The sequence below is a fragment of the Equus przewalskii genome, chromosome 15 (assembly GCF_037783145.1).
Source record: "Equus przewalskii isolate Varuska chromosome 15, EquPr2, whole genome shotgun sequence".
Lineage (NCBI taxonomy): Eukaryota > Metazoa > Chordata > Mammalia > Perissodactyla > Equidae > Equus > Equus przewalskii.
Window position 1 is genome coordinate 8,804,212 of NC_091845.1, and position 23,857 is coordinate 8,828,068.

The 23,857-nt window shown below is 38.4% G+C and overlaps 1 protein-coding gene and 1 long non-coding RNA gene across 6 annotated transcripts in view; one reads left to right on the plus strand and one right to left on the minus strand.

The window, feature by feature from the left end:
• Positions 1-22,925, minus strand: THUMPD3 (THUMP domain containing 3). 3 transcript variants are annotated; one of them, XM_008532298.2, is made up of 10 exons: positions 22,816-22,925; positions 20,980-21,268; positions 19,828-19,905; positions 12,650-13,126; positions 10,597-10,727; positions 8,041-8,110; positions 6,066-6,181; positions 2,466-2,576; positions 1,187-1,310; positions 1-997 (listed from the first exon to the last, which is right to left on the minus strand). In XM_008532298.2, exons 2-10 carry the CDS (start codon positions 21,232-21,234, stop codon positions 848-850), a joined length of 1,512 nt encoding a protein of 503 aa, XP_008530520.2. In that variant the 5' UTR covers positions 21,235-21,268; positions 22,816-22,925; the 3' UTR covers positions 1-847. The 3 variants fall into 3 exon arrangements, with proteins under 3 accessions (XP_008530520.2, XP_008530523.2, XP_008530521.2); XM_008532301.2 differs by having other exon boundaries at positions 22,381-22,868; XM_008532299.2 differs by having other exon boundaries at positions 22,432-22,834.
• LOC139076099 (uncharacterized) overlaps positions 1-23,857 on the plus strand; it is a 76,620-nt gene that overhangs the window by 10,156 nt on the left and 42,607 nt on the right. The window lies entirely within an intron of this gene.

Below are 23,857 nucleotides of genomic sequence, written 5' to 3' on the forward strand. Positions count from 1 at the left end.
TTACATGAAACTTTTTATTTCAAAGATACATCAGCTCTCTAGTCCTTTTAAGAAACCAATAAACAAAAGTACTTTGACAAGTTTTTGTTTGACTTTGAAAAGCAACACCACCTTGTGTACTGAAAGAAAAATTTCTTTAAATGTGGCTTGTTGGTCCCATACTTCATCAACCAATGCATTTACTGCTATTTATAAATAGAAACATTCTATATTGCTAACAGTAAAGTATCTGTGCAATTATTTTGATAAATCCTAGTCCTCTGAGTTCTGTGTATTGATCTGAGTAACACGTTTAAGGCAGATGGTAAGCTTTCCTCTAGGTCTTGTGAGATTTTATCTTGTCATGGGGCAAACACAAAAATAACGCTTCATTTTTTAAGGTTGATAAAGAGAGCCTGACCAACTAAATAGCAAAGCTGCATAGGCAATGAGATGTGGCCTAAGATGCTCTGACTATGTTCTCTGCCTTTCCAGTAGGCCAGGGTAACTTTCTACCACCTACAATGGAAAATAGGAACTGCTATAAAAGCCCGAAAATAAAATGTTCTAAACCCAAATCCCAGTGTGTTTTAGTAGGCTTTGCATCTTTAAAGCATTTTAAGAAAAGTACGAATTGCCCAGCTACTCCTTCACAACAGCTCCAAAGAAAAGCTCTGCTTTCTCTTAAGACTGAATTCCATTCCATTCATTCCCACCTTTTGCTAACCAGAGTGAAGAGCTTTAGACCAGTTTAAACAGTGCAAACTGCACTTCTGTTAATACTATTTTTCTCTCAAAGCAAGTTCTTCCTGCTGACATTTCCAGTGTGGGGAAGCACAAATGCTATTAATCATCTTCATTCTTTACATTACCAAGGAGTTCTTTCTCCATCTTGCTCTGAAGGATGAACAAAAGCTTGAGGCGTACGTTTCAGAAGATAAACTGCGGCATGAAGACCCCCTATGTTCACCCAGACAGTATGCACCTTCCGCCATACATGTCCCATTCCGGATAATGCCTGTGTACATACAAAAAGCATAAAAGTAACTAGCTGACAATCTGCTTCTAGAGCAACCAGAGGTCTTAGTTGCCAGGAGCAAACACTAGGGGAAGAGAAAACAAATCCCACTTGAACTAATATGCCCAAGTCTACTTTAAAAGATCCTAAGGTTGTCACAGGCTGAGCTTTTAAGTTAACGTACAGCACCTTGGTAAAGCATTTCTTGTCCTGAGTGAGTAGGACAGCTCGGCCTGTCCCTGGTCTACAAACACGGCTCATCTCTCGTAGGCAAGCAGGATAAAGGTTCCAGTTTCTCTTCTTGGAGCCCATCCTATAAAAGGAGGTTTGATGAGTCAAATACTTTGAATAGTTAGGACTATATGAAACAAGTTATTAAAAACTCATTTTCATTGCAATAAGAAAATCCAAAGGTATGAAAAATAGTTGCTTTTTATTTTTTTAAAGAAGGGTAAGTTTATTTCTCGCAGGTGGAGATAAAGAACTTTTTTTTTTTTTTTTGGTGAGGAAGATTGTCCCTGAGCTAACATCTGTGGCAAATCTGTGGCAATCTTCCTCTATGTTGTATGTGGGATGCCACCACAGCATGGCTTGATGAGCAGTGTGTAGGTCTGTGCCTGGGATCCAAACCCATGAACCCCAGGCTGCCAAAGCTGAGTGTGTGAACTTAACCACTTCATCAGCAGGCCGGCCCCAACAGTTGCCTTTTAGAAGCTAGAGGGGCTGGCTAGTGGTGCAGCAGTTAAGTTTGCATGTTCCACTTCTCGGTGTCCTGGGGTTCGCCGGTTTGGATCCCGAGTGCAGACATGGCACCACTTGGCAAAAAGCCATGCTGTGATAGGCGTCCCACATATAAAGTAGAGGAAGATGGGCATGGATGTTAGCTCAGGGCCAGTCTTCCTCAGCAAAAAGAGGAGGATTGGCAGCAGTTAGCTCAGGGCTAATCTTCAAAAAGAGAGAAGCTAGAGCTTTGCCATTATATGTCAATGAAATGAGTGATCAAACTTAGTAAACTGCTTAGAATTTTGAAGTGAATGAATTGGTTACAGAAAAAAATTTTTGACAACTATAATAATTATATAAATTGTCCTCTTAATGAGCATAATAAGCAAGCTCTATAAACCAAACCAGTGATTAGAAGTCATTATCCTGAGAACTAGAACCAAGTTTTCCTCCATCTGTATGAAGTACCATGTAATTCAACAACGGGCTAGGAAGTGGATGAACTCCCTGTGGTGAGGATTAAAATGAAATTAATGCATTCCTGAGTTCTCCAAAGAAAGAAAATGAGTGAATCCATCATATTGTTATAATTCTTAAGTGAAAAACTGCTCTACTAAGTCTGTTAAAAGGAACTGAAGATTTCTGACAAAATAAACTCAAAGAAAACAGAACAGATTTAGAAGACAAGTGGGCACTAGTATAACAAGTGAAGGTAAAACTCATTTTCTAAAAAACCAAGTCCCACCTTTTTCCAAATGGCATGTCTGTTACAATAATGTCCACAGAGCCAGTTCTCAATGGCAGATTGCAGATATCCCACTGGACAGCATCTATGGGCAAGCCCCAGGAGGGTCTGCTGTGGGGACAAAGGAAAGGGGCTTCAGCATATTCTGATGTATGAAATTTAAGAAAATTCTTTCTGAAGAGACTGCTATAAAGTACAAAATGCTACTAATATCAGTGACAACAACTTAAGCAAAATTTTTAAAGGAGAATGTAGGAAGAAAGCACAAGGTCATAAGATAAAACTTTTATAATGACAAATAGCAAATCTATAAGAATGACAAGGAAGTTTTAAAAACGGTTAAGACCGGTTTTCAAAAGATGTCTACATCTGTTTCATCTACAATTTAAGCAAATGGATTAAGAGGAAAACAAGATTGCTACACAAAGACAACTGAGAACAGTGGTGAGGCACTAAATTACAGAAGTGACAATGTAAAACATCAATGAAACAGACACACTGGGGGAAAAAACACTAAAGAGAAAAAAAGATTATGAATTAACATCTGAAGGATAAAGTTTGGTACATCTATGTAGTAATAAGAGGACATCTAAAGAAAAGGATATGTAAAATTAGTAAATATAGAGGTACCTGTTTTAAGATTTAAAAACAAATATATATCATACTATTAAAAAAGGCGAAGAAAGAAAAAGATCAAAAAAACAGACGACAGAAGACAGAATTAATATAATAATAAATATAAATGATTTAAATCTTCCCTATTAAGGCAAAGCTACTGAGTTAAGAAACAAAATGCAACAGGCAATAATGCACAAGCTAAGTAGTAAGGCAAATCAAAGATTATGAGGAGAAATTAAGGGTTATATTGATATTTAATAAAAAATAAAATGCAACAGTCACTATATAATGGAAAAAAAAGATATAAAAAATATGAGTACTACAATCATGAGTAACAATAACTGAAACAAAACAACATAAGCCAAAAATATTAAAAATCGAGGTAAGACTGATATAAATAGTACAAATCACAGACAAAAAGTGAAGGTGCAGAGGGTCTGAAAAATAAGATAAAATATTCAGAAAATAGAAAATAACTTGTTTAAAAATGTTTATCAGGTTTCAAAAAACCCTGGTCATGTAGTAAACCTCAAGAAAATCCCAATAAATATGAAACAAAATATACCATAAAAATCTATTCATTATAATAAAACATAAATTAAAAATAAATTAAAACCGTTCAACTACTCATGTATAAAAAATGATCTAAGCTCTTGCTACTCAGAGTAGGACCACAGACCAGCAGCATCAACACCCAGAAGCTTGCTAGGAAATCAGACTCCCAGGTCCCATCCTAAAACTACTAAATCAGAATCTGTACATTAATAGGATCCGCAGGTGATTCATATGCACATCAAAGTTTGAAAAGCACTAGCCTAAACAACTAGATGAGAGACAATCAAGTATACAACCCAACAATCTAGAAAGTAACCAAAATAGAGAATTATCAAAATGTATAGGATAGGGGGCCGGACTGGTGGCGCAGCAGTTAAGTTTGCACATTCCGCTTCTCGGTGGCCCGGGGTTCGCTGGTTCAGATCCTGGGTGCAGACATGGCACCGCATGGCAAGCCATGCTGTGGTAGGCGTCCCACATATAAAAAGTAGAGGAAGATGGGCACGGATGTTAGCTCAGGGCCAGTCTTCCTCAGAAAAAAGAGGAGGATTGGCAGATGTTAGCTCAGGGCTAATCTTCCTTGAAAAAAAAAAAAGAAAAAATCTATAGGATATATATGGTCAACAGGAGTACTTAGCATGAAAGTCAGCTCTAAGAAAAATCTTATCATTATAAAGAAGACATTTAAGGCTGGGCCTGGCCCTGTAGTGTAATGGTTAAAGTTCTGCACACTCTGTGTCGGTGGCCTGGATTCATGGGTTTGGATCCCGGGCACAGACCTATTCCACTCACCAGCCATGTTGTGGAAGTGTCCCACATACAAAAAAATAGAGGAAGATTGGCAGAGATGTTAGCTCACGGCTAATCTTCCTCAAGCAAAAAAAAAAAAAAAAAAAAAGAGGAGTATTGGCAACGGATGTTAGCTCAGGGTGAATCTTCCTCAAAAAAAAAAGAAAAGATGACACAGCATATAACTTAAGATTTTAGCTAACAAATAAAAACACCTCAATAGGAAATAGGAATAAAAAACAAAAAGCATTGAGCATCAAAGCCATAGAACAAATAGTATATGAAAGAACAAAACAAAGCACTGGCAATTCTAATCAAAAAAGGGAAAAAAAATTAGCAAAGAAAAGAGGATAAACAATATACAGACAAAAATAGTACTAGGCATACCATGTATAAGTAATAAATATAAGTATTTGCATAAAATGAATACATATTTTTCAAAACAATTTCTACATACAAATACAAACCTCACACTAAGAGTTATGGAGGCAGCTGTTTCTAGATACGGTAAGACCAATCATGGGATATAATGACTTCCCAGGCTAAGTTTATTCAGGATGTGGAGCACCTGTAAGACCAAACAAATCTGCTGACCACTACCTATTCCTGCCACTTTCTAAGAAAATGAAGGGCACCAGTGAAACAGTTTTATGATGAGGCCTCTGATGAGAAACTGTAGACCAAGTGACATTTCAACCAATTCTTCCCAAAGACAGCTGAGATTCTGAAAGAATAGTGAAAGGCTGACACAGATGGTACTTTCAAATGTAATTTGGAGTAGCAGGTTAGACTTAAGATACTACAATGACGTACATCTTCAATGAAAATCAAAATTTCCCAGAGGCTAATGGGTTTTCAATGCACGAGTAGGAAAGGGAAATGGTTGAAGGACCTTGGAATGAATATTTTGCTTGGAGAAGAGAGGATGTGGAGGGTGGGTGGACAAGTGCAGGGCGGTAGGATAGCCGTTCAAAGACCCGATGTCAGTCATCATCTGACATAGAGATAAGATTTTTCTTTATGGGCCCAAATGGGACAAAAGCACCAAATCTGTAGGAAGGTACAGGGAGAGACTCAATTCACTAAAAGGTACGACTAGCACTCAAAGCTGTGTAAAGATGCAATCAAAGCCTTGGACTGGAGGCAGTCATGAGAGGTACTGAGGGTCAGGATCTCCCATAGGACACTTAGGCACCATGGGAATGGCTCTGAGGTCTCTTCCAATTCTGAAATTTTTTTAAGTGCCAAATAATAGAAGAAAGGCTAAATAAACTGTAGTATTTCTATACAAAGAATATTAAGCAGTCATTAAAAAATAGACTATATAAAAAGTGTTGGAAAATTTGTGAAATTAAAATGAATCTACATGTTCTTCCACTATGTGGAAAAAAGACATGAATAAGGAAAGAAAAAGGAAGATAGAAATAAAAATAGTTGCATTAGGGTGGGGAAATAATAGCTAAATGGAAAAATATTTTTAAAATATGAATTATTTTCAATAAACTTTTAAAATCTAAATAGAGTCTCACAGTATGTTCACAATGCACTGGGGGTTTTAATTCATAAAGTCAATAAGAAAAGTGATTATCTTATCTAAAGCTACGAGATGCTGTAAAATCTTTTAAATTAAATTTTTACCCTTCTTTAATTTGGCTCTTGGACAATAAAGATGAGATGTTATTTGCAGCTCTATTCACAGCCAACGGATTATTATCACCAGCAATATGATAACAGTTAGACCATTCAGTAGCCCCCTAAAAGACAAGAGTATACATTAAAACACAAGTAGAAAACTGCAAAAAAATGATTAAAGGGAAAATCATTTCAATCTTCAATAAACAAGACAATCCAATGCTTTTCTAAAGTGGCAAAACACTGCATGTTGTCAGTTTTGCTATTCCACTTGCTTGAAATGCCCTCCTGTTCTTTCTCTGCTTGCTGAATTCCTACTCTCTCTCAAAACGCAGCTCAAATATCGTGCCCTCTGTGACATCAACCCCAGCTCCTCAAGCTGTCTCTCATGCACCCCCAAAAGCACTTGGTACATATCTCCACCACTGCACTTGTTCTCTTCGTAATTATTTCTATACCTGTCTGCCTTTCAATGAATCTGGGAAGTCCTTAAGGACAGGTGTGGTATTTTATGCAATTCCGCACCCAGAAGTGTCTGGCACATAGAAGGCATTACAGATCTTAAATACAAACGTGGTTTGAAAAACTTAACCAAATCAAACTGACCAACCTATACCCTTTTGTGATTATGGGACTTTATGTAATCTAATATAATGGAATATTTGAGAATTTCAAAATAAAATGTCATCTCCATTGCATCGGCTTTTGAATGATAACCACCATATCCCTGAAAGCATTTTCTAATTTCATGTCAAAACATGCCAGCAGAACATAAATACCAAGCTGTCAAATATCACTTGTGGAATGAGGTGACATACTACTTGAGGCCTGAACAATGTTCTATGCAGATTAACAGACGGTTTCTGACATGAAAGCAGAGAAAATGCTGCCCTCTGTTTAGGGATGAGGAACACACACCTCTTCTTTGTGAACAGTAATGCCCTCATCCATGAACACAGTGCTTCACAGCTTTGTCTTTTGCCCAGATGCTGGAGGGTGACGTAGAGGGATGTGGAAGAGACCTACAGAGTGTGAGGAAGGCCTCAGAGGTGATTCTGATTCCTCAAAATTTGTGTTTTTCTTCTAAACCTGGCAGAAAACAGTAGGCATTTAGACTACTATGATTTCCTTCTGGGATCTGAACTCCCAGATGACAGATGTCATCTTCTAATTGCAACTTGGATTCTTTTTCCCTTTGTGGGTTGCTTTGGACTTCATCATCTGTCCAGTTTCTGCCCACTCACAGACTCTGGCTGTCTCCATGCACTTTATTCCCATTGGATTTGGGTATACTGTATCTAAGAACTTACTATGTTTCACAAATTTAAGCAATTTTAATGGGAGTGCCCTCTTCCAAATTATTTATAAAAGTATAGATAATATTGATTCAAGGAGACTCTCCTATTAAATATCCTCGACTTAGAAAAATGCCTTTCCATTTCATACTTTGCTTTAGGCAGTTTTTGAGTCCTCTCAATGTCACAGTAATTTTGAAAACTATTTAAGAGCATTTAGTATGTAACCTTGTTAGACTTCCTAAAAAAAATCAAAATAATGTTCAAAGGTTTCCCTTTTTACAACTATATTTACTCCCTTCAAGAACCTAAGTGCATTAAGAAGCATAATCTCACTTTGTAGAGATGAAACGCATTCCTCCAGTTTATGCTTATACCTTCAGTTATCTTTTCTTTCAAGTCTGCCAGCTTGTCTGTTATAAAAAGGGACTCACCAGTTTACAATTCTCAGCCTTCTCTGTAATCCACTGGATAAATATCACTTATAATTTACCTAGTCCTTGGTTTTCGTAGTAAGTGGTTACATCCTTTACAGAGAAGTTCTAGCTTTACTGGTGTAATTCTTTCAAAATTCTTGGGTCCACTGACCCAACCTTGGTGATATCATTAAGTCTAACTTGCCCATTAATTCTAGAACATTCTGGACATATCACTTGCTTATCTAAAAGCTAAAGAAAAGTTATTACCTCTATTGGTATTGCCCCGGTTCCACACATCGGATCAACTATTATATCAGTAGGTTGAGGAGCACAGAGCCTAGAGAAAAGAAAACAGCCTATGTGAAGAGACTTCAACCAACAGCTGAGGCCTCCACAATGATTATTCCTGAAGCTATAAAATCAAGGACCTATTATGCTAGCATGAAGGAACATCAATCAATATTCATTTAAAAAATATATTTGTAACTCCATGTTGACTTTATATCCTAGCACTTAAAAAAAAAAATTCCATAGAACTAAAAGTCTCCTTTGACTATCATCCAAAATTCCATTTCACTCCCAGATGGCATTTAGCTTCTAGATCTTTGAATATGTATGTGTATTATATATTACATATATATATGCCTTTAGACAACATGTTATTTATATATAAACCGGTATTGTTACACTAAAAAAAACCCCTTAAACTATCAAGTAAAATACATATCAATGTAAGTTTAATGGCAATTAGACATTCAGTATTCCTGTCCTTATCAATTTAATTTTAAAGATAATAACCTTCTATAAAATAATTGCTTTCCTTTGAGCATTTAGTATTTTCCAGGCATGGATTTAAGCTTTTTGCATGCATTATCTCATTTAATCTTTTTTTTTTTTGCTGAGGAATATTCGCCCTAAGTTAACATCTGTTGCCAATCTTCCTCTTTTTTTGCTTGAGAAAGATTAGCCCTGAGATAACATCTGTGCCAGTCTTCCTCTATTTTGTACATGGGACATCACTACAGCACGGCTGATGAGTTGTGTAGGCCTGTGCTCGGGATCGGAACCCAGGGACCCAGGCCGCCGAAGTGGAGTGCGCTGAACTTACTCACTAAGCCACGGGGCCAGCCCTTCATTTAATCCTTTAACAATCTTATGAGGTAGGTTACTATTATTATTCTCATTTTACAGATAAGCTGACAAAAAACTTGTCCATGGATACAAAACTAATAGGTGACAGAGTCAGGATTAAGAGGCATTACTGTTAGTGGCTTAAATGTGACCCCCTCTATGAAGTATCCCTTCTCAGACAGGTCACTAGGTTTCTCTTTCCTTCTTTTGTCCTGCTAATCTTTTCATGTTCTATTATGATATTTACCACATGTAAGGTAATTATTTATCTCCCTCACAAGCCAGATTCTTGGGGACTAACGCTGGATACTGTTTGTAATACCCATCCAGCTCTACCTTGCTTTTCCTGCCCCTCAACACAAGGCAGCAGAATCCTCGGCAACCCTCTTGGGAGTACGCAACCCTGGACTCCCAGCCATTGCTGCTGGGTCCCAGAGACACTTGACCAAAACTATGCAAGTGTTCAATCAGATTCTCTCTTCCAAGAACTGAGAATAAAGAGCTAGAAGCCCTAGGTAGTATGAGGCTAGTCATTTGAAATTGGAAATACATAAATTTAGATGAAGAGCAGCCATTTGCACAGATGAGCAGAGACAAGAGCCCATAGGCTCCCAGGAGAAAGAAAAGTAGCTAGCTAGGTTTCTAGTGGTTTCCCAAGATCTGGTTCTAACCTTCTTGAGCCATAGCTTTCAGTTTTCTGTGGATCCCCCAAGATTTCTCAGTATCTTGCCAAAAAATCCCGCTCCCACACAATCATCACTTTTTTAATCTTAAACTAGCTTACTTAGGTTTCTAATAGTTGAATCCAAAATAACTCTATCCCTGGCTCCTACCATAATGCCTGGCAGGAGATACTAAATGTTTGTTAAATGAATTAAGACTAGGAGCTCTTCCTTAATCAAATGAGCCCAGTTTTCTATTACTGTCATTGAATTGATAGGTTGCAATTGTGTCAAACTGTAACTCCGTGGACGAGCAGGGTAGAAGAGGAAGCAAAGATTGGAAAAGAAGGAAATACAGCTAACTACCAGGATATGCCAGGCACTATATATAAAAAGTATTTTGCGTATGTTCTGCATTTACTCCTCACTAATAATCTTTTAAGTCTCACATCAAACCCATTTTGGAGTCTAGAAAACAGAAACTTCGAGAAGACAACTTGTCCTAATGGTGCAAAGAAGTACCTAATAAAAAGGGAAAAGGGAAAAGGAGAAAGAAAGCTAGGTCTTACAGTTGGAAAAGAGGAATATTCCAAGTTGATGCCTGGGTTGCTATGGGTATAAAATTTAAAAATATAAGTAAAAGCTCTCTGTGTTCATTTACACATTATATGTTTTAAAAAATCTTGCTTTCATCTGCTTCATTGCACAGAAATGAAACAAAGCAAAATCTGCTCTATTTCCCAAGATACAATATATCTTTTCTAAACAGACATGTGGCAACCCCATTTAAGAGGCAGATGAGAACTATCATTCCCATTTTAAAATTGAGAAAACCGAGACAGTGATTAAGTGATATTTTCAGGATTACAAGGAATCAACACTGGATACAAGGGAAATAGATCATTAGCTTTTTATCCTATTCTTTATCCACCAATTTTAACACAGTACCTCATAAAAAATTAAAGTGTTGTGAAGGGAAAATTCAAACCAAGGCGTCACTTGAATCTAGACAGAAAACCCATTCTCTTACCGGAGCATGCCATAGGCAACAGTAGATCTAAGAGTGGTGGGTCCAAAATGTGTGATATTTCTTCGGTGGAGACTCTCTTCTGTCAATGCAATGCCTACAACAATTTCATGATCGTGGATATTCAAAAGAACCTACAATAAAACAAGACAGAATAAAATAGTTTTAGGATTGTCTGAACTGTACTTATGACTAAGGTTTATTTGAGGCTTTATTAATTTTTGTAACTTTATTACTGAGGTATACTTTGCATATGTACGGTAAAGTGCACAAATCTTAAGTGTGCAGCACAGTGAATTTTCACATATATATACACTGTGTAACTGCTACCCAGATAAAGACAGATAATATTTCTAGCATACCAGAAGGCTCCCCTTGCCCTCTCCTAGTCAGTACCCTCCCGAAGTAACCATTAATCTACCAACCACCGTAAATTAGTTTTGTCTTTTTTGAACTTCAAATAAATGAAATCATATAGTATATACTACTTTTAAATTTTAAAATCTGTTTTGTTCTTTACTTTTCATTCACTATATTTATAAGTGAGCTATAACCAGATTTCCCCTGCATTTTTATAATATGAACATATTTTGAAGGTTTATGGGTTTTTTAACATACATTTTAAAAAATTTTTTACTTTTTTGGAAAAAATTTCAAACATACAGAAATGCTACAAGAACACTGGCACAATGAACGCCTAAATATACCCTTCACTTAGATCAACCGTTAACACTATGCTGCATTTGCTTTACCACCTATTATTTTCTTACTTAATAATTTTTAAAACTTAATAACATCTGTGAAATAATGTTTTTTTGTCCTAGTTATAGTTTTTCTAACACACAGTTAAATATAAACTATCCAAATGAAAATAAAAGTAAAAATAAAATATGTTCTCGAATCTTCCACCTAAAATGTCCCCATCATGGTCTTAACAGCAGCAGCAGCTGACACATATGTAGAGCTTCTTATGCGGAAGCCACTGTCAACACACCTGACATTCATACCTCATTTCATATTCACACCCTCTAGGTGAGCTAGGTATTATCATCCCCCTTTTACAGATGAGGAAATTGAGGCAAAGATGTCAGCTTACTTGCCCAAAGTCATCTGGCTTCTAAGTTGGGATTTGAACCACGCAGTATGGCTCCAGAATCTGTCCTACGAGCCCTGTTGCTAACTTTTGGACATCATTGTTCTAGTTAGCCTATATATTCACATAACAGCTGTTATGAGAAAAAAAGGATTGGGGAATTGTTCTTGATTTGATATGCAAAAAAAAAAATTACAGAGAGAGTAAGTGACTTGCCCCAGATTTAAGTGTCCCAAAAGCAACAGAAAATGACTTCTCGGTAAAAATGTCAGCTGCGAGGGGCCTTTTAAGCTGTCAGAGATTTAAAGACTAGTTAGTATGGCCCACACGTGAATCATCTGTGTAGCAGAAGATGGAGACCAAGGAGAGTAAGGATGTTAAAAAGAGGTATCTGGGTTTGGGAATCAAGCAGAATTTAAGAAAGAGGAGAGCTGGCTCTAGCATGAGTATTAGCAATGAGGTCCTCATTTTAGGAGGTTGAGGTTTGTTTTAAAAATATACTCCACTTTTTTTTAGTAGCAAAACTCTACAACCAAGACACACAAAAAACAGAAAAGTTGTTTAATTCTGGTTGAATTTTATAATATGAAAGTCCACATAATGTTGTAAAAAGTACCAGACTTTAGAAACTCAAGTCTTAATAGCTCCCATCTATTGAGTCCTCAGTATACCACGTATTGCACTAAATATTTAAAATATATTATCTCATTTCACCTTTGGGACACATTTAAATGGCTCCATTTGAAACAGAGGCTCAGAGAGAGCATCCCGTCCAAAGTGACACAGTTGTGCAGTCAAAATTTTGATCTAGATCTGTCTCCATAGGCCATGCTCTTGAAATCACACACATCCTATTAGCTCTGTGGCCTCAGTTTAACTGTCCCTAAGATTGGTTAGTCTGACAATTCTACAAATCTGTAATTACGGCCTTCTTGAATCATCATAATCAGAGCCTGTACCTACCTCCACATCAAAGTTGGTCATGTCAGCCTTCCACTTAAAGTACTCTTGAACGGCACCCCCAAAATCTCTCGCGGCTTCATTTGAGGAAAAGCAATGCTTCTCTCCTGCCCTGTTGCACGTGACTCTAAACTTCAGCACTTCAGGATTAGTTTCTTCTTTTGAGCTTTCATCAGTCTCATCTTTGCAAGATGCCAAATCGTCACCTACTAATGTTGATACCTCTTCTTTGATGGCTGGATTTTCATAATAGTCTAAGATATGTGAATCTAAGGGATTGCTAGTGAACGCTTTTTTAACATCTCTCTCATCAGTCTTGTCTCCTCGTCCATTATCAATCTTCTCTTTACCTGAATTCTGATTTATCTTTTTGCGCTTTGTTTTTTTTTTCTTGAAACTGGTGTTAATTTTCCATACTTTTAAAGGGTCTGACCATGGGAGCTTCCCAGCCAATTCTTCAAAATCCTTTAAAACTTCTTCCTATAAAGGACAGAGAATGAAATCCATCCATTTCATTCATTTCTCACCACTTCAATTGAACAAATAAACCCCTACTTTGCCTATAGACTACATTAATCATTAAGTTGGGGGTGGCAGGGGTGCACAACAAGAGTAAATAAAATAATGCCTGCAACTAAGGAAATTAAAATCTCATTGAAAATTAAGACATATACAAAGTAAGCCACTAAAGAATAATACACAGCAGAAAATGGTAAATGGGAGGCAGGGCTTTAAGATTAAAATGTGAGCAATAGAAAACTGTTAACAGTGGCTACCTCTAGGGAGGGAAAGTGGGTGGATGAAAGGCACGGCAAGGAGAGCAATTTACCTCTCACTGACTGACTTCCTTGTGAACTTTGTGCTGTGTATACATAGTAACTATTTTTAACAGTAGTATTTTTTACAAGAAAAAAAATAAACCTTAAGCAGTTAAAAATGTTATCTCTCCAATTTCTAAATAGTATGTAGAGTCACCTCTTTAAAAAATAAATCTGATCTCGCCCCTCCATTGCTTAAAGCCCCTCCACACTTTCCACTACATATAAAAAGTCTACCTTCCTTAAAAAGCCCAACATAATCTGACTCCTGCCTACTTCTCTTACATCACTTGAAGATCATTCTCTCCCTCACTTCCCACGTCTGCTTGAAAGGTATTTGCTTCACGTGGTCTCGCCGCACTGCTGGCTCCTGTCTCATTATTTAACAGTAGTGTAAAAGGCACATCTTCCAAGAGACCCACTCTATTTAGAGCAGTCCTCTCAAGTCATTCTCTTCCCAGTTTTTCGTTACAGAGCTTAGCATTATCTAAAGTTACTAGGTTTACATATTGTTCACCATCAAGCCTCCTATCAGAAGGTAAATTCAGGGTGCAAAGGACCTTCCCCGTCTTGACCACTGCTATAAGTGACATGCCTAGAGCAGTGCGTGGGATACAAAAGGTGTTCAATAAACAGCTCCAGGATAATAGGTGATTAAATGTTAAAATGGGTGTTACAGAGCCATGCAGTCCAATTCAGCAGCCACTAGCCACATGTAGCTATTGAAATTGAAATGATCTAAAATAAAACACTCAGTTTTTCTGTCACATTAGCCACACTCCACACACTGATGGCTAGTGGCTACCATGCTGGAAAGTGTAGACACAACATTTCCATCAGAAAGTTCTACTGCAGAGTGCTGGTACAGACAATATATGTTACCGAAAAGCAATGTAGAAGGACATCAGTGCTGACTGATAGAACTGAGACTTGAAATGGGCGAGAGTGAAGACTTTGATGTGATACTGCTTGAAACCTGATGAAATGAAGTCAAATTTCACATTTGGCAAATTCAATCCTATCTACAAATAATTTCCCTATAAAGGGCATCCACAGGACTTGTAGGTTTAACATGGTGGAATAACACTGGTGTAGCCCCTTTCTTTCTCCAGAAACCATTCTAAAAGAAAAAACAACAGAAATAGCAACTCTAAATAGATCTACACAGTATCCAGAAACTTGAACCATAACATAAGAATTCCCAAGTGCAGTGAAGGTCAAACAGAGGTGCAGGAAGACAAAAGGGGGAGAATGCCTATAGATCTCAGACGAAGGGTAGAGCAGTCTGCAAAGAGTAGCAAATAAACTCTTTTCTGGAACAGCAGGAAAGAAGTACATGCTGACAGAGCGAGCTTCCCTGGACCACATTTGTATGAAGAAGCAGGAGAGAGAAAAGAAAGCTGAACAAGGAATCCCAGATGTGCTGTTTGCTGGAAACTGTTGGTGAAACAGAGCTGGGGAGAGATACTCTACGCTGTGAATAACGCTGAAGATGCTGATCTGTTCAGGCTAGGGAGAAGTAATGGTTAAAAGAACTCATTCGGTGGCATGGAAACTATACCTCAATAAAACTATTAAAAAAAAAGAAGGAAGAGGAGAATAACTCATGCACCTACAACCCTTTGTCACAGGATCTTCACAGTGAACCAGAGGGGTTACTTGCTGGCCTAGAACAGTTCCTGGCCTCTCCCACAGGACCTCCTATAAATAGCAGGTCCAAGAGGAACTCCCTTATTCAAAGATCAGCAATTATCAAAAGTTATCAGCACAAGATTTATAGGAACATAAAAAAAGAAAAAGGAAAAACAAATAGCAAACAAAAAACAGTGACCAGAAAGACACTGCCAGAGAGCAGTTGAAAACTGATCAAACGTACTGACATTACATCAAAAAATGTAATGAGGAAATACCTTTGAAAATAAGAGTTCAAAGCAGAGATACAAAAGCAGAAAGAAGATGAGGTGAGCCACCACAAGGAGATGAAACTGGTGCTTGTAGACATCAAAGAAAAAGTGGAATAAAAAGATAAAACCAGGGCCGGCCTGGTGGTGCAGTGGTTAGGTTCACATATTCCACTTTGGCAGCCCCAGGGTTCACCGGTTTGGATGCCAAGTGCAGACCTATGCACTGCTTGTCAAGCCATGCTGTGGCAGGCATCCCACATATAAAGTAGAGAAAGATGGGCACGGATGTTAGCTCGGGGCCAGTCTTCCTCAGCAAAAAATAGGATTGGCGGCAGATGTTAACTCAGGGCTAATCTTCCTCAAAAAAAAAAAGATAAAATCATTGCAGAAATGAAGACCATACTGAAAAAGATACTGCTTCAAACACAGTAAGGGATGTGTAGAAAAGCAAAACAAATACAATGGAAATGAGCAAAAAGTAAAAAAAGGCTTAGAGAGAATATGGTAAAACATGAAAGATAGTGAAGAGATCCTACATATGTATAACTGGTATCTCTGAAGAAGGAACTTAAGATAATGAAACAAAAAATATTTTAAAAAAATAATTCAAGAAAACTTTCCAGAAATGTAAGTGGATGTGAATCTCTCTATGGACTGACATGTCTTGACAAGAAATTATCAACAGTGAGACATATCCTACTGAGTTTGCTAGACTTCAAAGATAAATGTATATATGTATCTGAGCATCAAACAAAAATATCAAGAAAGCAACAAATAAGAGGAAAAAACATATCAGGATGGCCTCAGAATTTTCCATGGCAACATTTAATGCTAGAAGAGAATGAACACTGCCTATAATATTCTTCTAAGGAAGAACAGCATGATTCCAAATTTTATACCTAAACTATTAATCAAATATACAGATGAAAGACAAACATTTCTGAATTCATGCCATTTAAAAGATAAAAACTATGACAAAGGACAGGTAGTGTACCTATAATCTATTTAGCTATAGGACTAAAATAAAAACAAATATAGGGATTATGACTACGAAAGAGAATGTAAATATCACAAACTGGCATGCAGTTGGAGGGGAAAGGTAAGAGATGGGAAGCTATGTAAACATGCTGATATCCTCTTGTCTTATAGCCAGAGGTCAAAGGACAGAAGTTAAAGCTGATAAATAAAAGTATATTTAAAGGCATATGGGTCAACACTAAGAAAAATAACTGGAAGGTGAAAGGGAAGGAGGGAGATGTGAAAAACATGCCAATTTCATCACTGCTCTTATTAGGGATTCAAAAAATACTGTTTGAATACTCAGAGAGGTAGGAGCTCAAAGGCTGGCTCTGCCATTTATTCTGAGTGTTTGTGGGATGGCCATTTAAACTCTGTGAGTTTATTTTCTCATTTTTTAAAGCAGGGATCAACTATCATTTATGTAGAGATAAGACAATATGCATATATGCATACATTTATATATGCACAGACACCTCTAGAAAGTTATAGGAGAAACGGTTACAATCTTTTCCTCCAGGTAAAGGAACTAGGTGCCTTCCAGGTTAACAGGAATGGGAGAGGCTTACTTTTTATGGTATACCCTTCTACACCTTTAGACCATTGCACCATTACTATATTAACCTGTTAAAAGTAAACTGCTTGAATAAAAAAATAAAACTATATAATATGAAATAAAATTCCCCCCAAAAATACTGTGTAAATAGTAGATTAACCTGTTGTTATAAAGATAACAACTGGAGAACAAATACAAACCTTCCAAACCTTATAAAACACATGCGTGTGGAAAAAGTGAAGCAAATACATAACATAATTTCAAAAAAGAAAGCAGAATTGTGTAGCACAAATGTGACAAAACCAAGACCAAACATTTCAGTCATATCAATAAATATCAATGGGATAAACTCTCTTATTAAACAAAAAATGACCCTCAGATTGAATATGTACAAGGATGTATACAGGATATTTGTTGCACCACCACTGTAAAAGCAAAAGAATATTAAAAAAACCTAATATCCTAAAATGGGACTGATTAAATTATGAGGTAATCAAATCTAGCAATGATATTGGCGTGATCTCCAAGATATATGAGAAAAAGCAGGGGCCAGCCCCATGGCTGAGTGGTTAAGTTTGTGTGCTCCGCTGCGGTGGCCCAGGGTTTCGCCAGTTCGGATCCTGGGCTCAGACATGGCACCACTCATCAGGCCATGTTGAGGCAGCGTCCCACATGCCACAACCAGAAGGACGCACAACTAAGATAAACAACTATGTACTGGGGGGATTTGGGGAGATAAAACAGGAAAACAAAAGAAAAAAGAAAAAGCACAACACAGAACAGTATGCATAGCATACTTCCAGTTGTGTAAATACGTGAATAAAACACATATTCATAAAATAGCTGCAGAGGGATAGCCAAGAAATTGGTAACAGTGTTGCCTCCAGGGAAGGAACTGCATGGTATGGGGATATAGGAACACTTACTTGTCACTGTATATACCTTCCCATCTTTATAATTTTGCTCTCAGTACATGTATTAACTAGCTTTTAAAAACCCATATAAGTCACAGAAGTTAGTTTTTTTAAAAAAACAAACCAAACAGGCTAATAAAGTCATATCATCAGAATACTTAAAAACAAGAGAACCCATTAGAATGCTTAAACTAACGGGCTTTTGATAAGACACGGGAAAGTCTAATACTACAGAGAACAAAATCGATGGTCAACAGAATGAAAGCTAGAAGCAAATACTTAAAAACAAGGTTTTACTGAGGCATGTTGTAATTTAAGTCCATAAGGTGACGGGCCTAACAATTTTTCATGGTCACACACAACGGAAGCTGCCCTTGCACAGATCCAAAAATCGACCTCAATCACTGCCGCTCTTCTTTTAAGACTTTTGACAGCAACCTCTTTTGCAGTTACTTACAAGGCAACTCTGAAAAGCTGGCTCATATAGAACCATTCCATAATATCAAATTCACCTCCAATTAGAGATCCAAAATACCCAAAATAATTCAAACTCCAGGATGGCAAAATGCAGGAATTTAAGAAAATATTAATAACGTCCTAGTTAGTTGGAGGCAAGAATTTAAGAGGGAAACATAATTTTTTTAAACACTTGTTAACATTTATTCATGTGTAGAATTGGATATTAAAATTCTGAAATACTTTTCAGTAGCCTCCCGTTATTTACTAGTTTCATAGACATGATTCGGTTGGCAATGACTATGAGAAGTCTGAAGGGTTATAAATACTAGTGTTGAAAGTTACATTTGTAGTTAATAAAAATTTAATCTATTTTCAGTCTGAATTCTTTTAGGTCTGGTTTTACTTTTTCTAGGCTGTGGGTTCATAGCATTTTGACTGGTTTTTACACGTTCTGGCAATCAACCTGTTGCCAATAAATAAAAATTAACGAATTAGGCAGTGTATCTATCACCATTTTAAAAAACAGATTATTGCTAATATAGACAATAAAACTGATAGAAAAAAATTTTCAAGCATTTGACTCTGGAAACCTGACCAAAAAGCCATGTGGAAAAATACTCAAGCCTTACTGAGATCGAATTTCAAGCTTCAGCTTAGACAGCATCTTGATATTTAGGAATCAGATGCTAAATACAAGTTTGAGACAAAGCTGTTGTCCTCACAACTGAAGGAGTATTTAGATATTACTCTGACTTTATGTCCAAAAAGAAAGTTAGAGAAGAAAGCAGGGCAAAAGCAGATGGTGAGAGAAAGTGTTATTTGTAGATGACACAACTGTTACTTGCTCCTTGGTTCACAATCTAAAAGCAATTCTATTTTGCAATACATATATTAGCAAAGCTAATCTAAGGTATATATCTTTCATAAGAAAGTCAAACAATTTGTTTTATTTCTTATAAATTTCGATATTTTTCTATATTGATTTGTATTTATTTTTATTTTGTTATTCTTTCATCTTTTTTAAAAAAAATGAGGTCTAATTGACATCCAGTATTATTTGAGTTTCAGGTGTACAACATAATGATTTGGTATTTGTATGTATTGTGAAATGATCACCACAATAAGCCTAGTTAACATCTGTCACCACACAGTTACAAAATTCTTTTCTTGTGATGAGAATTTTTAAGATCTACTCTCTTAGCAACTTGCAAATATGCAATACGGTATTATTAATTATAGTCACCATGCTGTACATTACATCCCTGTGACTTAAGTATTTCATAACTGTAAATTTGTACCTCTTGACCCCCTCCCACACATTTCACCCACTCCCCACTGCCTGCAATATTGATTTTTAAAAAAAACTTTTGGAATGGACTGTCAACACATCTCTAGATTTTGCTGTAAAAGCCTCCAGTATTCCATATTATAAAAGCACCAGTAATGCTAAGTGATAGAATGCAAAAAGTGGAAATATCGGGGAAAAACAGCTACCATGTTTGGGATAGCTCACCTTTGTTTCTTTGAACTGGTAATCTTTAAACTCCTGAACAACCACAAATAAGTTATCAACTGATCTCAGACAATGAACCTGGGGAGGGAAAAAAATGTTAGAAGCAAACTTTTGAGAAAGCTTTTGAATCACACAAACTATCAACATTTAAATATAAAAATCAGGTACAAAGATTGTAAAGCAGCTAATAGCTATCATTTGTATTTTAAAATTTTCCCATCTCTCTAGTCTCCCATCTTTTTGGTTACCCATCAGCTTCTATTCCCCTAGAGAAAAGGAAGAAGGACAGATGGAAGGATAGAAGCTTCAAGTATTATGTGGGCACCACAGGTTTAGGGGAGAAGGGCAAGAGGAAGACAGTCAAGTGGGGCTTTAGCCTATTTCCGGCATGGCTTTCTGGGGCACGATGCAGACTGCAGTGGTTAAAAGCACAGGGTTTGAGCTCCAGCTCTGTGACTAACAGCTGAGCAACCCTGGGCAAATCACTTATTCCTAAGCCTAATGACAATAATGCCTATCTTCACAAAGCTGCTGAGGTTATTAACCGAAACACTAGATGAAAAACACCTGCTTACCAACTCATCCCACAGATATTTATTAGGTGCCTACTTGATGCCCGACACTAAAAGCCTGGGAGATAAGGCGAAAAAAAGCAGACAACAATCCCTGCCCTCATGGCGCTTACGGGGATGAGAAACAGCTTAGCTTTTATCCTATGGAATGGCAGTTTGCTGACCTTCACTTCTCACCTTCAGATTCCTAATTACTTTTGAGCAAGAATTTCTTTGACACAGATTAAAAGAAAAATCTCTCCTTTTATGCTTCATCACCAAAGTCTAAACTTCAGTTAGACGCTGAAGTAAATAAACTCGAAGATGTGTAGTAGATACTAAGAATTTCTTCATAAGTCACACAGGATTTTTTCCGGTGAATTCATCCTCAGGAAATATTAGGATCTCTTTAAAAATACAGCAAAGCTACTAGTCAAACTTATAGATCAATAGCCAATAGAAAATGCAGTAATACTCTAAATTCACCTGACTGGGGGAGAGCAAAGAAAAGCAAAAAGGATTCCAGAGGGGTCTGTAAACCAGAAAGTAACCATAAAGTGACCTACTAAGGAAACGATTTTAAATATTGCTTCATTCAAACCTGAGCCAGACTTTCCACTGAAATGTCAAAATATATCTTGCCCCGGTCTCTGCTGATTTGGCATGATGACCCCAATTTCTCTGTCACTTCATCTGCAGCTGTTTGCTCAAAGCCAGTAGGTACAGTGGCTCCAATAGTGACTTGGAATTGCTCGGACTCACTTCTGGGGCCACTTTCCATCACTTGTATAGACTCCTGGTTCTCATGAAGGCTCACATCAAGGAGCTGGTTGGTGGCTTCTTGAACGTCAGACATGTTGGCAGTGGTTCCAAGGTTCCTGATACAGTCCCTTTAAAATTAGTACAGAAAAGAAAAAGAAGGAAGGCCCAAACATTACCACCTCATATTTCAACCATAATTAAAAACAGCTGGGGGCTGGCCTGGTGTCGTAGCAGTTGAGTTTGCAGGCTCCACTTTGGACACTGGGGGTTCGCCAATTCAGATCCTGGGTGTGGACCTACACATGGCTCATGAAGCCATGCTGTGGCAGCATCCCACATACAAAATAGAGGAAGACTGGCACAGATGTTAGCTCAGCAACAATCTTCGTCAAGCAAAAGGAGGAAGATTGGCAACAGATGTTAGCTTAGGGCCAATCTTCCTGCCCCCCCCCCCCCATCTGCTTTAGAAGACTGGAAGAACAAAGCAACACAACTGATATAACCATTTTCAGTCAACACATCTGAACCAACATTCACCAAAGACAGAAGGACTGAATAACATGGGCACAGAGTGCAGAAGGTAAAATATGATGTTATTAAACAAGCATTACAGATACTACAGAAAAAAGGAGGCAGACAAGTAAGAGTATTTCCACAGCATGCAATGTTTAGTTCGGAATCATCGATGTTGATGATAGCCACTTCATAACTACAACCCTTAACAACCCCAGAACAGAGGCTGTGAGAGCACATTCAAATACATTTCTGCATCTAGTTCTTTTTTAGCTAGTAATTAAGAACATGGGGCTTTGGAGTCTCAGACAGAAGTGGGTTTGAATTCTTGCCCTCATCGTTCGTAGGATGAATGACCTAAAACAAGTTAATTCTCCTACGCCTCAATTTCCTCATCTGCAAAACGGGATTTAAATAAGACCGCTCTCCCAGAGCTGCTGGAAGACGAGAGAGAACAGCATACTGCCAGGCTCATCATTAAACCTTGCTAACAGGATATCCTCCTCCTTCCTGTGAAACGGATAGTGACTCATGCGTTTAAATCTGATTAACGGAACATCCACTATCTAATGGCTACAAATACCTGAACGCATACTAAAGACCAGGCTCTGGGATCCAGGGATGGGCATAGAGATCTACGAAATATCTGAAACAGTAAACCAAAATTTCTGTATCTGAACATGGCGGGGGGGTTGAGAAGTGAGAGGTGGGGATCAATAGCTCTCACCAGATTTTCAAGGTTTTGGGACCCAAAACAACTCAAGTAGGCACAGAGTACCTATACTTCGTCCTCGTTCTGTGCGCGGGACAGGCAACGGTGTTTAACACTAACGCAAGTCGGTTCTTGCCCTTAAGGAGCTCACAGTCACCGCGAACACGACCTCCATCTTCCAAACAAGGTAGCTAAAGCCCACGATAGGACGCAGCCTGTCCGAGATCAGAGAGCCAATCAGCGGGCACGGTCTCGACTCCCAGCCGCAGGGCCCTCGTCGCAAGAATCCCGAGAGCCGGGCAAGGCCGGGAAGAGGCAACGCGAAGGGCTCCGCCGTGGCACCGGGCTCAACGCAGCCCGCGGCTGGCCCCGGTGGCAGGACGGAGGTCGCCCCTCCCTCCCGAGGTCAGCGGCGCCGCACCCGGCCACTCCCACCCGCCGCCCGCTTACCGGTGGCCAGCGCAGACCCTTCCGGCTGCGGCACCCGCCAGCCCAGCGCGCCCAGGTCACGCCGCCGGAAGCCACCCCGACACCGCCGGAAACGGAAGTCAGGTGGCGCTGGTGCAGCGGCCCCGGACTAGGGGCGGGCGCCGCGCGAGGTCAGGCAGAGAACGTGCGCGGGAAAGCCTTGCGCCGTGGCGCAGAATGTGGAGCGGCGCGCTCTTGCCGCGGGCCGGGATACTCGGCCAGCTGGACCTGGAGCCCCGCGGGCTTCTTCGCCTGTCATCGTAGTAGCTGGCGTTTATAGAGTGCGTAGCCGTGCCAGGCACTGAGTAGGCGCTTCACATGTGTCATTTCATCCGTTCCTACAACTCTTGGAAGTCGCATGGGCCATCCCCGTTTTAAAGCGGGAGAATCTGAGTCTTAAAGAGGTTAAATATCTTGCCCAAAATGTCACGCACAGCGCTTTAGAGGCAGAGCTGAGATTTGAACCTGACTGGTGTGACTCCAGAATTCTTGTTTTTAGTGTCTGAGCCAGTGTTGCTCAAACGGGTCCCAGAGTTATATATTGCCTTTACTGCTTTTGCACCAATTGCACTATTGTTTACTTAATATTTCTCTTTAAATACATGTTTTTAAGTTGTTATTTTAGAAGGAAACTTTTACAATTCAACAAAAAGATAACCCGGTTTTAAAATGCGCAAAGTCTTGAATATTTCTCCAAAGAAGATACACATATGGCCAATAATCACATGAAAAGATGCTCAACTTCGCTGGTGGTTAGGAAAATTTGAAAACTGCAATGAAATAGCTGAGTGGCTAAAGTTTCTAAAGAATGAACAGTTCCAAGTTCCAGTGAAGATGTGGAGCAATGGACGGTTTATACATTGCTGGTGGGAATGCTTTTAAAATGTACAGCCACTTCGGAAAACAGTTTGGCCTTTCCTCAAAAGTTAAACATACAATTACCATATGACCTAGCAATTCTACTCATAGGTATATACCCAAGAGAGTTGAAAACAGGTACTCAAACAAAAACTTGTACATGAAT